At 35.6% G+C, this 15,675-nt stretch overlaps 3 protein-coding genes across 5 annotated transcripts; 1 reads left to right on the top strand and 2 right to left on the bottom strand.

Annotated features, from left to right (window-relative positions):
* The first annotated feature begins 332 nt into the window (after nt 1-332).
* Mlh1 (DNA mismatch repair ATPase Mlh1) lies at nt 333-5,398 on the top strand. 3 transcript variants are annotated; one of them, XM_043416239.1, is made up of 9 exons: nt 333-608; nt 971-1,034; nt 1,391-1,590; nt 1,779-2,007; nt 2,418-2,619; nt 2,894-4,292; nt 4,516-4,579; nt 4,741-4,939; nt 5,011-5,398. In XM_043416239.1, exons 1-9 carry the CDS (start codon nt 496-498, stop codon nt 5,301-5,303), a joined length of 2,763 nt encoding a protein of 920 aa, XP_043272174.1. In that variant the 5' UTR covers nt 333-495; the 3' UTR covers nt 5,304-5,398. The 3 variants fall into 3 exon arrangements, with proteins under 3 accessions (XP_043272174.1, XP_043272191.1, XP_043272183.1); XM_043416256.1 differs by lacking the exon at nt 333-608 and adding an exon at nt 699-870 and having other exon boundaries at nt 971-1,014; XM_043416248.1 differs by lacking the exon at nt 333-608 and adding an exon at nt 699-870.
* On the bottom strand, nt 5,383-7,253 carry Roe1 (grpE protein homolog, mitochondrial Roe1). Its single transcript, XM_043416281.1, has 4 exons — nt 7,042-7,253; nt 6,345-6,756; nt 5,883-5,966; nt 5,383-5,802 (listed from the first exon to the last, which is right to left on the bottom strand). The coding sequence occupies exons 1-4, from the start codon at nt 7,128-7,130 to the stop codon at nt 5,695-5,697; spliced, it is 693 nt and encodes a 230-aa protein (XP_043272216.1). The 5' UTR covers nt 7,131-7,253; the 3' UTR covers nt 5,383-5,694.
* Nucleotides 7,254-7,403: 150 nt separating this feature from the next.
* Nucleotides 7,404-13,923, bottom strand: Dhx15 (DEAH-box helicase 15). Its single transcript, XM_043416268.1, has 8 exons — nt 13,648-13,923; nt 11,123-12,167; nt 10,552-10,782; nt 10,095-10,314; nt 9,600-9,722; nt 9,319-9,509; nt 9,056-9,218; nt 7,404-8,857 (listed from the first exon to the last, which is right to left on the bottom strand). Exons 1-8 carry the CDS (start codon nt 13,695-13,697, stop codon nt 8,730-8,732), a joined length of 2,151 nt encoding a protein of 716 aa, XP_043272203.1. The 5' UTR covers nt 13,698-13,923; the 3' UTR covers nt 7,404-8,729.
* Nucleotides 13,924-15,675: the final 1,752 nt, after the last annotated feature.

Below are 15,675 nucleotides of genomic sequence, written 5' to 3'. Positions count from 1 at the left end.
TTTATCTCATATTATGTATTTATAACAGCCGGAGCTTATATAGCATGTCAAGATTAATGGATTCATTTTAAAAAAAAAGAGCGGAGCTATATTCCGATCGAGATTCATGACGATTCATCAGTGACTTTCTTTCTACACTTCTTCTTTCTACACTTCTTTTTCTTTCTATGGAAAGAAAAAACCAAGATTCATGGTAGTCGATAAAACACTGTATTTGGATGGATACTGCTACTCGAGTAAACTTAAACAATTCAAAACAATAGAAACGAACTTGACAGCTAACAAAACATTTCAACTGATGAATTTCTGACTGTACAAATACTGTGGCGCCCTCCATCGAGCTCGCCCGACATCAATTGCAATAACAATACGACGAATTTTCTACAGTTTTAAAACGTTTGAAACAGTTCGAACACGTGTCATCACTTGAAAATTGAAAACGTTTGATTTGATATCATTCGCTTCTGTTACTATTGAAATGTTTTTTATGTAAAAATGGAGAAACCGGCAAAAATTAAAAAACTCGATGAAGTAGTAGTCAACAGAATAGCAGCCGGTGAAATTATTCAAAGACCGGCAAACGCATTGAAAGAACTTATCGAAAACAGGTTCGATGAATTTTTTTGAATTTGTATTTTTGTTGTTCTTCAAAATTAGCGTTTCCAACAGACATTCCATTCATTATTGATGTCAAGCTTTATCAGTCTAAGTTATTGGAGGTTATATCACGTACAATTAGTCCTTTAGAAAAACGCTTTCTTACAGTAATCTATTTGTAAACCTCTTGTTCGCGTATATTGATCAGCTGACTGCATTGATGGAATAAACAAACAATTAAAATATTATCGTCAAATTTTATATTCTTTACAGGTAATGAGAGATGTAGAGTTACCAGGAATTCCTTTGTCAATATCTGTAAAACCATGCTCAATTATCAATAGGTCTGTGATCACCATTTTTTTTCTTCTAGTCTTGATGCCAAATCCACAAATATTCAGATCACAGTAAAAGAAGGTGGGCTTAAATTACTACAGGTTAGTCATTGTTTTTACACACGATGTTTGAAAAAACTATCTTTGCATGTAAAATGATAGTTGAGAATTTCTGCAACGTAACGCTTTTCTACGTTAATTCTCAAATGGTGAATTTTTTGGAAATGTAATCAGCAATCATGCAGGAGTACTCTGAAAATATACCCTGAAGTTTTTACAATTTAATTGCTAAATGCTTGAAACAAATTGAATTTTTGAATGTACTCAATAATTGATACTTTCTTTAATAATCCCTCCAGAACAAGTGGCATTAACATCTAGTTATGCAATAACTGATACTGATTTGAATGGTGCAAGCAATCTGTTATTAATTTCTAACTAAATTTTTATCATCTAAGATTCAAGACAATGGAACTGGTATTAGAAAAGAAGATATGGAAATTGTGTGTGAGCGATTCACAACGAGCAAACTCCAAAATTTTGATGACCTCAAGTCAATTGAAACTTTTGGATTTCGTGGAGAAGCTTTAGCCAGTATAAGCCATGTCGCACTTTTAACCATCACGACAAAGACTGCGGAAGAAAAGTGTGCCTACAAGTAAGTATAGCTTGAAATTTAAATGTAAACTTCCCGCTTGAAACAACTTTTCCACAAAAAAAAAAAAACCATCGAGCACACTCAAGTCTTCTTGAATTTAATAAGCCGGTCATTATTATACTCGATACTTGTTTCCATAAAATCGTAACTCTGTGGACGTAAATATTTATTATATTATTTTCTTTCAGAGCTTCTTATATCGATAGCAAACTAAAAGGAGCTCCTAAGCCTTGTGCTGGGAATCAAGGCACAACTATTCTCATTGAAAATCTATTTTACAATGTTGCCACCCGACGAAAAGCTCTTTCCAGTGCAGCTGAAGAATTTACAAAAATAGCTGATGTTGTGACTCGTTATTCAGTTCACAACCCCAAAGTTGGTTTTACTCTGAAAAAACAAGGCGAAGTTCTTCCACAGGTAATAAACACCGTTCAGTATCTGATTTCCGTATATATTTTCAATTTGTACAATGTTTAAAATAATTTGTACAAAATGAAAACTGCAGTGAAATGGTCAGAAATACAAGGGAGAAAAAAAACCAATTCTAATTCAGTTATGAAAAGTTTGACTTAAGTTTTGAAAAAAAGGTGATTCTCGTCGAAATTGGATTATATTTTCTTAATATTCACTCAGATCAATCTGACTTATCAGTTTTTGATTTGAAATAACTTAAATAAACATTTATGAGCAATAAAAGAATGTAGAAAAAACCATCCAAAATCGTAGCCAAAATCCTCATAAGCCAATGTAAAAATTGGCGTATTTGAATACCTTTTGAAAATCAAGTATTGTTGTATTCAAATAAAACTACTTTATGATTCAAACAGGTTAGAACACCCCACAACTCCACGAAAATGAATAACGTCAAACTACTATATGGAAATCCGGTCGCCCGTGAACTTTTGGAAGTAGAGGCTGAAAACGACTCGTATAAATTCAAGATTCATGCACTTATTACAAATCCAAACTATACAAGCAAGCGCATGACATTTCTACTATTCATTAATAATCGACTGGTCGATTCAACGCGTGAGTTCGATAATTTGATGGTACTGAAAATTATATGACATTTATAAAAATGATTGTTAACTGAAAAATGGTTTTTCGGTATTCTGCAATCATCAATGTTCCTCCTCTACCGAACGCTACTTTTATGCTTGGTTACTTGATCGATCTCAATACATAATTGCTTGCAAAACAATTATTTTAGATAATCACAAACAATTTAGAATTTCTTCAGCTCTACAATTATTTCATAAAGTTCTATTCACCTATTTTTCATTGAAGGTTTTTTCTTTTTCAGCTATACGAAAAATGGTAGAGGAACTTTATTCGATCTACCTGCCAAAAAAAATGCATCCTTGGTGTTACATATCTTTGGATATAAACCCAAACAACGTGGACGTTAATGTGCATCCGACGAAGCACGAGGTACGATTTCTTCACGAAGACGTAATAATCGAGAAAATTAAAATCATTCTCGATGAAAAATTATCAAGCAACAATGCGTCCAGAACATTTTACCTCCAAGCTAGAATGCCACAGGTTAACATCACAAAGGGCACACTGGAAGAAGTGTTGCCTGAGTTCGACAAGGATAATGGCGAAAGTACGAAGAAAATTCACGCTCGCGAGATGATACGCACGAGTTCGTCCGATCAAAAATTAGACAAATTTAACTTCACGGTTCATAGTGATAGAGCAAAAGGTTCGCAAAATACATCGCGCGATTTAGACTCTGATAAAGAATGCAATATATCTGTTGATCCAAAAGATTTTGAAACAGAACTTCAGAACGAACACTGCACAATTACAACAGCATGCGGTATAAGTACAAATTCTGCGAGAGACAATATTGTAGATGTTGAGAAAATTAGGAGCACAGAGAATATAGAAAAAAGTAGGGATGAATGTGTGTTAAAACAGACGGATACGGAAAAAAACAGTAATGCATTTTCGATGATTGAAATAAATCTGGAGAACATGGATGATGTTTTACTCACGATGATAGAGGACGGTTTGGAAAAAACAAATCAAAAGAAAAATAAGGCTACACGCATTTTACTGCCGAAAGAAACTCCAAAAGATATTGAAAGTTTAACAAATCAAGATAAATCGAATTGGAGTAATCTCATAAGCGATACAACTTCTATTGATTCGCTCGAAATGGGTATGAAAGCTTCAGATAACGTCGTCACGTCGACGCAAACAGAAAAAATAGATACATCGAGCATTTTGGATCCACCAAACGCGGAAGATGATTCGTCCTCTGACGTACCAAGCGAACCAGTACCGATCTCTGAAGCTGCTGATCGGGCATTAAAAATTGTTTACAAATACTACGGAACCCAAGAAAATATTGAATCGAGCAGCAAGCGTTGCGAAAATTTCCAGGAGTCTGACGTTGAAAATGAAACTGTTCAGAGAAAAAATATCGCTGCATCGGAGGCAGATACAATTTCTTCCAGCGAAGGAACGATAACACCCGTATCGTCGGGATTCAAGTCATACTCCGTCAATAAATTTCGTATTCAAGTCAAATTGCACAGTATTTTAACACTCAGAAAAGAAATTGAGGATAATTATCATGAAGGACTCCGCGATATACTTTCAAATATAATTTTCGTTGGTAGCGTCGATGAAAAATCGGCCCTTGTACAGAGTGGCCTTAATCTCTATATCTGTGACACCATGAAACTCGCGTAAGTTCTCGAAATGTTTACATATTCGCCTGTCTATTTTCCGCCAAACGTCCCATGAATATGTAACCATTATAAGATATTGAATTGAATCTAAATGAACATCGAAGTTCTAGTGAAAAATAAATTTCTTATTCGCATGGATACGACCAAATTAATGAGAAATATGCTGCTTTTTTCATGAAGTCAAATATATTTACGAAAATAAAAAATCGATCTATTTCAGGGAAGAACTATTTTATGAGATAATGCTGTACGATTTCGAGAATTATGGAGTATTCAAATTTTCTGTAAGTATGCAAAGAACCATGGAAGATTTTTTTTCACTCCCATTGTGATAGCAAAATTTGTGGGATAAACTATCGCGATTTTTGTAGTAAATCAATTTGCATGGTAAATCAACAATATCTTGAGAAAATTCATTCAAAATATTAAAAAATGTTCTTATCAGCAACCATTACCTCTCGACGAATTGGCGCTTTTGGGTTTGGAAACTGAAGGAACAGGATGGACTGAAGAGGATGGACCGAAAGATGAAATAGCAGCCAGGGTGAAAGAACTGCTTCTTGAAAAGGCAGATTTACTAAACGATTACTTCTCAATTAATATCGATAAAAGAGGAAATATAAAATCATTACCAGTATTATTAGGTATGTACTGATTGATTCGATTACAAAAATACATTCCAAATGAGTTTCCTCAAGCAAAATACTTATTTTAGATAAATACATTCCATATGAGGCAGAGCTCCCACTTTACATACTTCGTCTCGCAACTGAAGTTGATTGGACGGCGGAAAAGGTGTGTTTCGACGGTATTTGTCGAGAGACAGCTAAGTTTTACAGTCACGTTAACACAAGTAACGAGGCTCAAGATTGGAAACACGTAGTTGAGCACGTTTTGTATCCAGCGATAAAAGAAAGTCTTTTACCACCCAAATGCTTTGCTCACGATTCGACGATACTTCAAATCGCCAGTTTGCCCGACTTGTACAAAGTGTTCGAGAGGTGCTGAAAAACTAACATTCTCATGCATTTACTTTACAGGATTTTAATTTGTCATAGAATACTTTTTTCTTTGAAACAAATACATATTTATATTCAACACAAGTTGTGCTTGCTATTTATTGTTGTCATTATTTTTTCATGACTCCTGTTCGTTTCGACAATATGTACATACATCACTGTGTTACAAAGGAAAGTTAAAATCATGAATTTAGCACTCTCCACGAGCAGTCACTTATAACTACAAAAGTGTACGATAATCCAATAACTTTGCATGTAAAACAACTGATGAGACGTCACATGTACATCTTTTTCACCGCTTTTCCTTTATTTAATATTAATCTTGAGAAAGATTTTTTCACAATCTCGTTTTCAATATTTTTCCCCTTGTCCAACTCCTATTATCCTTTGGTCACACCAACCAGAGCAGGTCGAACTACTCTTTCGTGCAATTTGTAGCCCACTTTTGAAACCACGACAACAGTACCCGGCTGTTTTCCTTCAACTTCCTAAAAGCAATAGATTCAAAGACGTTCGTTTGAATGTGAAGAGTCTTGTGACTTCATATTTATAATGAGAAGAAAATTACCTGTTGAAATAGCGCCTCGTGTTGGTTCGGATCAAATTTCTCCTCGAGAGGGTTGAACGATACCAAACCATGTTTTTTGAAGACCTAAAATCCATAAATATTTTCATATAGTTCAATAGTGTAAATAAAACTAAGACAAAGTAGAACAGCGTATCTTCGAATTAAAAAAAACGTATTTAAAATCAAATTTAAAAAACGTAAAAATGAGTTTCTCTTGCATGGGATAAAATGATTCCATTACAATTTTTAGAGGATTCCTTAATTCAAAGCATTTCCCACTAGTAAAATAATCTGTACTTTTCTCGGACAACCATAAAACAAGTAAATGTGGAATTGTTAGAAATCATTCAATGTGTTTATGTAATATTTTTGAACATTTGTATATTCAATTAGAATAATGAACATTATCATTGCTGTAATGGGAAAAATTGGAAGATGTTGATAGAAGTATTTCAAGAATACCTTGTGGAGTTGTGCTTCTGTCATTTGCAGACCTTCATAGAGACTTTTTAAATGTGGATTTCTCTCTGTTAGTTGATCCTTAGGAACGCTTTCAGTAGCTTTACCTAAAATATCAGCAACATCCAGAAGATCTTTGCAGAAGCCTTGAATACCAAAGAGCTTTGCGTCGTCAATTTGTTTGCAGAGTCTGACCCTAAGATTTTCACTGTCAGCGAGAGCTCTCTTGTACTTGTCGTTAAGTTCGTTATTTCGCTCCTTCAGATCAGTAAGATCCTTGTTCAACAGTTCTATCTCAGATTTAAGTTTCTTTTCATTTTCCGTTAACTCTAGTGTTTCTGGATGATCGGTTTTCTTTTCCTCTGAAACTGTGCCATACCTCTGCTTGCGCTGCATACAAAAAGGCTGCAGAGTTCTGAAAATCCCACGATATTTTGAACAAACATTTAAAGGAAGCATTTAAAGTGGAATAGACAAAACAAATGTACGTGTAAGAAAGTGATTCCTCCGTAGGATGTGGAAAAAATGGGATCAATAAAATATTCAATATTTTACGTTACATTTGACAATGTTTTGTTAATTACCTAATCGTGAACTTACTGAATTTTTATCGGTTTAAGAATATGATGTCACATGGAAAAATCATGTTCTTATGTGCCATTAGTATTTCGAGAATGATTTAGAAAGATTATATACTCACCTAGCGGAATTTTTTCGTGTAATTTGACAGATCGTATCTATTGCAAATTTATTGAATCTTGCTACGACCGGTAAGCCGATTGGTGCCATTTCTACACGTTACTAATTTCAACAGTAATTCACAAACCGAAAAAAACAAAAATTATTGAGACCAATGACGAAATGCGGCAAGGCGCACAAAACCTCGTGTTGCTCCAGGGGTTCTCAATTATTTCCGAATCCTCAACGCGCAGTTACAGTTTCACTCACCAATTCACACTGGCGCTAGTATACCGTTTTTTATTGACTGTAATCGACGAATCGACGAATGTCTTTTGAGCGCATTTCCGACCAATCCGACCTGCCAAAAGCTTACAAACCCCGTACACGTCCATCGTTTTATTATACGTAATTACAGTGTACAGTTGATAAAAACATCATTGTTCTCTCGCATTTTCGTTATGGTGCTTTGCGTTTTTTTCCTGTTTTTACTTTTTCAGTTTACGTCTATATACAAAATTGAAATCATATATATTTTTCGTGATTCTTTGGGTATTTATTTTACAATTCAAAGCCATTGTAATATTATGTACGTATGTTGATTTCGAGGTGCGTCAGACATGAAACAGCAATTTTTTTTGTTTTGATTGTTTCCCTATCCAGCTTAAGTCCTTGTGTAAGAGTTAGGCGTCATATAAAGCAAAAACAACTATTAAATATGACTTTTTGATACATAATGAAATTGTAAAGAAATTCGAGTACTTCCAAGTCTGTCATTTCTTTTCCCACATTTATCCACAAAAATCTTGTTGCCAGATAATCGTTTCGTACTATGCTCATTGACGTCGGTTAATACTCTTTAGTTCATGCTCGTAACTACCGGGGAAAGATCACAAGTTCATTAAGTTTATTATGGTGAAAGAAAAAGCTTGTTTATCACTGTATAATTGAGAATGTGACAATGTGAATTCTCAATAATTGTTTGTCAAACCCAAGGCAAATTTTTTTTTTTCTTAGAATTCCAAATTTCATATCAATACCGTCGTACATAAAAAATAGTATCTTTTTTTTTTGCCAAAATTCTTACATCAAAGCACGAAAATCACCAAGATTCTAGAAAACTACATATTTTCATTCCTTAAACCTGTTAATAAAATGGTGACCATGAATTCGAATGTTTGTTGTACGTGTTAGTTCATAAATTACGCAAAATTCAAGAAGCGCCAATTACGAAAATACGTCGTTCTTGACGACAAAAAAAACGAAATATTTAATGCGGGTTCCATTTTCCGTTTTTACATCTATCCTTTTTGACACGTTACTTCAACAGTGGATACAAAAATTAATCTATTTCGCCTAGCGGGATGTCATCTCCAAATTTGTCGAATATTTCAACGAATTTTTGTTCTTCCATTGTTTTTCTTCTTTTTATGTTTACTGATAAATTGTACATTTTGTCTTCAACCGTCCGTTATATTTTGAATTTCATACTTCGACGAACATGCCGTCGTTTACACTGATTCATTCAAATGGTGGATTTCTCACTTCTGGTAGAAAACAAACACAGGAGATGTTACGACAAATTAGTCCATCGCTGTATGTGTGTTACTTTGTTGTGTTAATTTGCGAAAAATCATTTCAACACGTTCCATAACATCTTTTCGAAACGCTTTAAACACGATTATCAATCGTATCTATCAAACTTGGTGGTTAAAATCCCTCTTGATACTGTTTCGAGTCTAATCGAGTTTGTATTAATTCCAGCTGTGCTTTCGCCTCGCACTGCGGGAAATTTCGCAAATCGTAGTACTGTGGTGCAATCGTCAGTAACCAATCGGCTGAAATGAAAATGAACAAATCAAAAATTTTGTTTCGACGAATATTCGTTGCCAATCAATCTGCCAAAATATTTCAATCATAAAAGAAAATGAAACCAAAGAATCGTGAAAAAACAATTTTACCCTACAAGTGACAAGTTCCATTTTGTGTACTAATTCTATTAGACCTGGCATACTTATTAACTTGAATAAACTTACGTTTTATGTCAGTCACTGTCCTAATATAATTTTTCGTCGTTAAAACGAACTCATTGTATATAACCCATTCGGGCTTATGATCCAAACAGCTGCTTGGATGTAACTGTACAGCTTGATTGTCTTTGATCGTTTGATAATGACCGGTTCTCTCCAAGTGTGCAACCTGAACACGAAAACGTTGAAAAATATGTAAATAACGAATTTCATGGATCAGCCATTTTTCTGTGATTTTTCGAGCAAAGGAAACTATTGTACCAACTTACCTGCATGAAAAAACCATTGACGAGGGCTTTTCTAATATTGATGTAATAATCCTTCGAAGTGAAATCGGTAGAGGTACGCTTGAGCGAGAATCTGTCCATGATTCGGCACAATTGTTCTCTGACATTATCACCGCTCTTCAAGGATCGATAATTCACGAAATGGTCGTAACACCATGTTGGATCTTCCAGATCTAAATTATTTCACGAAATAATTGAAAATCAATGATAATTTGTATGGAAAAAAGACAGTTGAAACAAGGACTCCAAAATGTTGAACTTACTTTGTTTGAAAGCGTGATAAACATTCAATAACGTCAAATGGTCACCATCGATATGAGCAAATTTCATTTTTGCGTCATCGGCTGCTTTCTTGGCCTCGTTCGGTCTCACAAAGCACTGTGGGACTAATAGCATGTCAATCGTCAATATACTACAACGTTACCTCATCCCGCTCTTCCTGATATACTCAAATGTTAATATTTTTTTGCCATTTAACTGCAGTTGAATACCTCCAGAACAATATATTCTTTAACTTTAGCGCCCGTAAAAATTTAATGAATTTTTCAAGAATTTGAGAATGTAATAAGGAATTTACTGACTGAGAGATAAAAACATCCCTGAGAAAAGCCACTGAACGAAGATTAAAATTCCATGATTTACACAAGATTTCAGAAAATATTTGCGCAATCTGATCGAGACTTTTTCCCCATCTGACAGTTCTTATGCACATGCATCAGTAAGTATAACGCCTTAACGAGACCCCTAATTCTCTTTACCTGACAGCATCGCTGTTATACTGAGTATCTCGTTGCTACAATTGTGATTACAAGATGCTATAAGCATTTTCGCAAGTTGAGGATCGAGTGGAAATTCCGCCATTATAGCTCCCAAATCCGTCAAATTTCCATCGTCGTCAAGAGCAGCAAGATAATTTAACAGTTCCAGAGCTCGCATTAGAGTTTCAGGAGCCGGTGGATCCATGAAGTCAAAGTGAACCTGAGAGAAATAAAACGAAGCGAATTATTTTTCCATCAATCGTCTAAATTTATTCGATCAGGTGCGATAAAATATTATGGAAATTTATTGAATGTTCATGGATGGATTTTTTTCCGCTGTGATACTAAGAGAAAACAAGATCACCAGACTTAGAATTTTAAATTATGAAAAATAAATGAAATCTTCAAAAATATTCACGATTATGAGAAACACTGGGTATTTTGTGGCTCCACTCACCAGATCATCAATGCCAAGTTTTTTAAGTTGTAAAACAACACTTCCCAAATTAGATCGTAGAATTTCGGGATAAGTATTGTCCTGCATCTCGTTTTTGAATGCTTTTTCGGTATACAACCTGAAGCATTTTCCGGGTCGCGTACGACCCGCTCGTCCAGCTCTCTGTTGAGCCGAAGCTTTGCTAATCGGTGATACTAGGAGTGATTCAACTCGAATCCTTGGATTGTAAACCTGTCGATATAAATTTCTCATAAAAATAGTAGAGAATAGATAAACACATTAATGTGAAGTGAATATTATTCATTGAAACAGATAAGCTCGAAGTAATGAATCGATATATATTGACCAAGTGCATTTCAACTATTAAGATAAAGCATGCAATGTATTAGTTCTCACGTAAGCATTTAAGATTACATAATATTTTATGTAAAACTGACTTGCGTCTTGGGATATAAAGTGCTACACCAATAATGATTCATTGAATTTTTAACAACGATAAAGAGTCATCAAGCTTACACAGTTTTGGCATTGAACATTTTTTTAAAAGTTCTTTCAATTCTGATAGAATTACCTTTTGTTTGGCAAACCCAGGATCGATGACAAAAACTACACCATCGATGGTCAACGAAGTTTCGGCGATATTGGTTGAAACAACGACTTTTCTTCCAACGGCACCATTGGGTTTATTGGGAGGGGCTGCCTCAAATATTCGTTGTTGCAAATTCGGTGGCAGGGTGGAATAGAGTGGAATGCATTTGAGCTCTCCGACATCGGGTCCTAAGTTGTCCATTTCACGTTTGATTCTCTTGCAAGCTTCCTCGATTTCTTCTTGACCCGTAAGAAACAGCAAAAGATCACCGCTACCCTCTTCGCACATGTGTATCTGTACAACTGTTCTTATAGCAGCTTCGAGATAATCGCGCTCTGGCTCGGGTGTGTAAAATATTTCAACAGGATGTGTTCGGCCAGGAACATTCATCAAAGGCGCATTATCAAAGTATTGTTGAAATTTGCCAGCATCAAGGGTCGCGCTCATAATTACGAGTTTCAAATCGGATCTTTGTTTTATTACTTCTTTCAGTACTCCCATGAGTAAATCGGTTGCAAGTGTCCTCTCGTGAGCTTCGTCCAATAATATTACTTGATAAGCTTCGAGCATGGGATCAGACATACCTTCCCGCAATAACATACCATCGGTCATGTATTTTAGGACTGTATGAACCGAGCTACAATCCTCAAAACGAATACTGTAACCAACTTGCATTCCCAAAATTACATCCATTTCTTCAGAAACTCGTTGTGCCACCGACATCGCTGCTACTCTTCTGGGTTGCGTACAAGCTACTCCTTTTTTTCCCACAGAGATTGAATATTCCACGCACCATTGCGGTATCTGAGTTGTTTTCCCAGAACCTGTCTCACCCACCAGTACGATACACTGATGTTGTGCCAATAGTCTCATAAAGTCACTTCTGTACTCAAAGACTGGTAAGGTTATTCTCTTCTTCAGAAAATCATGATATCTACGAGTGTAAGGCAGTCCTGTGTAGGGATTCAGCTGTGCCGATGTACTGTTTCCCACCTGTACCGGTGATGGTACATTTTCTTGACCATCTCTGTACAATAAGAAATTCATGAAATGTCTATGATGAAACCTTTTTTTAACATCGTTTGTCACTTAAATGAATGATCTCAAATGAAAAACATTTGATTGATTTTTCCCCATGGTTTTACTCTATATTAATATTTGTATTTAGTAAACTAAAAATGGTTGTCTCTCAACTTTCTCAGGTTACTCCAACTAAATTTGACATTCGTATACCGTAAAGAATTTTATGGACTTAAACTGGGTTGTCTCTATTGTTGATTTGAAGTTTTCATTAATCAAATAGAAAAAGATCTTTTTTTCTACCATTATTTTTAATTTTCATATCAAATAGATAGATAAATTTTGAATTTTTCTGAAGACTTATTGCAAGAAAATATGGTTTTCGAGTTAATTATGTTTACAAACATGATGAAGTATGGAAAATTTTTTGTCTTCTGCAACTACAACCTTTTTAAGCCATTTTTTTATTCAATATATTTTTTTTATTCTTACGATATTGCCTCTGAATTCAACCCTACTATTTTCAGGTGGATTTTTTCTGACTATTTTGTCGCGAATTTTTGTATAGTAATATGGTATTTTCATGAATTAACACATATAACAGGCAGGTTCCTGGAGGCTCTGGAGGCACTTCTGCCATATTGAGGTTAGCCAAACAAGTGGCTAATATCAGTTTGACTCTACATTGCTGTTTCTAAATTTTTTTGAATCATGACCATGCATGATCATAGTAATTAATTTTGAAATTTGACTCATTCTCATACAAAAGAGAAAATTTCTATTTATATACTTTATGACATGGTGCAGATTATGAATGTAAATGTTTTATAAATATATATGGGTATGTGTCTTAAATCTCACAGGTTTACCAGCGCATTATGTTTTACTTTAGTAAATTCATTATAAACTCAATAATTTTTCAGTCTCAAAGTTTCGCCTGTAAATTTACTGAGAATAATCTTGGAATATACAAATAACTTTCAATGATTACGTTTTATAAAAACAACAGCCATGAAGGAATACGCAACTTCGTCATAATTTCATAATGTCACGTTATTAAATAGTTAAGCAAATTTTCTAGGTCGTGTCGAAATTAATGGAAAAATAATGACAGGTAGAAAATTGTACATCCTCAATATAAATGCTAATAAAGTGAAGAGAACGTCAATTCTTAGTGGTGAAATAGTATTGTTACAATACGAACAGCAAGACCCTCATGTGCGAAGTTGATTTTTTCTCCGGTCCACGAAAACCCCATTGAGTACACAAAATGAGGAAAATATTATGCCAATATTAAAATCATTTGTTAAAAAGAACTGTCAACTTCATGGAAATTGTCGATCGTTGATATGAGAATGATTGAAAAAAAATACGGCAATAGGATAAATAGCTCATAGCGTGTGCTCTAAGCGCGAAATGTCGAGTTCCGGAAGAAAATCAATTTTTCTCGTGATTGTTGATTCCTTATTTTTTTTAGTTATACTCACGCTCGTCTCTTGACGTAAGGGTCTACAACTTCAATCCTCCGTTTGGACATTGTCCCGGCCTTAAAACTTTATTATTGAGACGTATTACTGATATAACTTTGTTTACGAAGATTTATATACGAGAAGCGTCACAAAATGGCAAGCCAGCGCGAGACGAGCGAGCGAGGCCAAAGCTACCACGACGACCACGACCACGGACCACGGCCTTCGCGATCCGAGAATAAGAACTTTACCACCACGAGAAACGTGCTCTCTCTTTTCTGTCCAATGCAAACTATTGCTTGCAAACCCCGTACCTCCGTGAACGCAGCCAACTAGGGTACATTCTACTTGGACGCTGACAGCGTTAATAGCGTTATATGTTAATAACGCTAATAACGCTAAAACGTGTTCGCGATTTGAAATGCGCGGTGACGCTGGTTGCGTTCACGTCATGTTCGACTTGGTGCGATTACAAAATGGCGTAACCAACAAGTGATTTGTTCTTTTTCAATTACTCGACGAAATAACACTGGATTCATCGAAAGTGAAGACAGCGAAACGAGCGGTAGTACGATAACAGAGATAACAGACGATCTCTCTGTGGATGCGTTCAACCAGTTGAACGTCGGGAGCGTTGAGAACACAATTCTAAACGCATCCATCTAAACGCTTGTAGCGTTTACGTTTACAATGCCAAGTTGAAAACGCTGTCAGCGTCCAAGTAGAATGTACCCCTATTCCCTCTTACCGCAGACTGACTAGTTACGCCGCGATTGTCGACGGAGGTAGCGCAAAAATTGTTGATATATGAGATCGATTTGGTTATGCAGAACTCAACAACTTAGCCTAAAGTCGGAGTCTAGTTCCAAATGTAAATACAGATGTCGCTAGAGTTGTTTTGTTTCGAAAGATTCGACGACAGAGATTCTTTCGATTTTATTGGCAATTGAATTCAAGAGTTGGTTTCATGTTAAAGGACACATTACAGTTCGACCAGAAACATTTCTATCAAAATTTAATTCTACCAGAAGCATCTATACCAAAATTCATCTACACCCAACAAATCAAGCTTCATATCTCTACCATGACCAAATACTACCCCTTAACAACTGCATCATGAATTTAATTTTGATTGCACAGCTACATATCAACTCCACCAGAACATTTCTATTCGTAAATGTATAAACTGTAACGACTGTACCATGAAAATAAATAATTTAAAAAATGTCCACCAGAAAATATTTCTACTCCAAAAATGTTCTATCATATTACGTCACTACCTCACTTTTTTTGGTGAAGTAGTTTTCCAGGTTAAAAATTAAAAAATATTAATTAAAATTTGATAAAAATCCCTTAATATATAAATATTAGAGCGTCACATATAATGTGTAATTTTAATGGATGATCATAATTTATTCAACGGTTCGGTGCATACAATTTTGTGTATTGATAATTATGGCAATTAATCGGTGAATATTTACGAATGGATTTTGGATAATTCGTTCGGTTTGTTTTCGTTCTTCACGTGTTTACGTTTCACGCGTTTACGCTTGGTCGTGTTTAGACTATTCGCTATAGCGTAGCAGAGCGGAGTGGGGATAGAGGCGTTCGGTCGTCAGCCAGCAGGAGAGAGGGGAGACGGGCGGAGCTCCGAGGCCGGGGGGGGAGAGGTGCAGGCGCAACATGATTCGCTTCACTCACGTCGCTCGGCGCGCACAGGGAGGGGGAGCTCCGGCCCGAGGGTTGGACAACAGGAGACAGGAGAGAGGCACAACACGTTTCGCTTTTCGCTTCACTCACCGCCCGGCGGGCGTAGGGTGAGGACTGGCGTGGAACGTGAGCGTGCTGTTATCGCTACGCATTGTACATTCCAGTACATTGAGAAAACGGGGCACGAAATACGACACGTGGAATCATACTTTATCCTGAATGACTAAAATAATCTTTTTTTACGATTTAATTTTTTTCACTCAATCGATGAACAAATAAAATAGAAATCAATAAAAATTGGTAGCGGTCATAATTTTATCAATTATTTTAACTTTA

The sequence above is a fragment of the Venturia canescens genome, chromosome 1 (assembly GCF_019457755.1).
Source record: "Venturia canescens isolate UGA chromosome 1, ASM1945775v1, whole genome shotgun sequence".
NCBI classification, from domain to species: domain Eukaryota; kingdom Metazoa; phylum Arthropoda; class Insecta; order Hymenoptera; family Ichneumonidae; genus Venturia; species Venturia canescens.
Note: the sequence above shows the minus strand (reverse complement) of the source record. Positions and strands in the feature narration are given on the sequence as shown.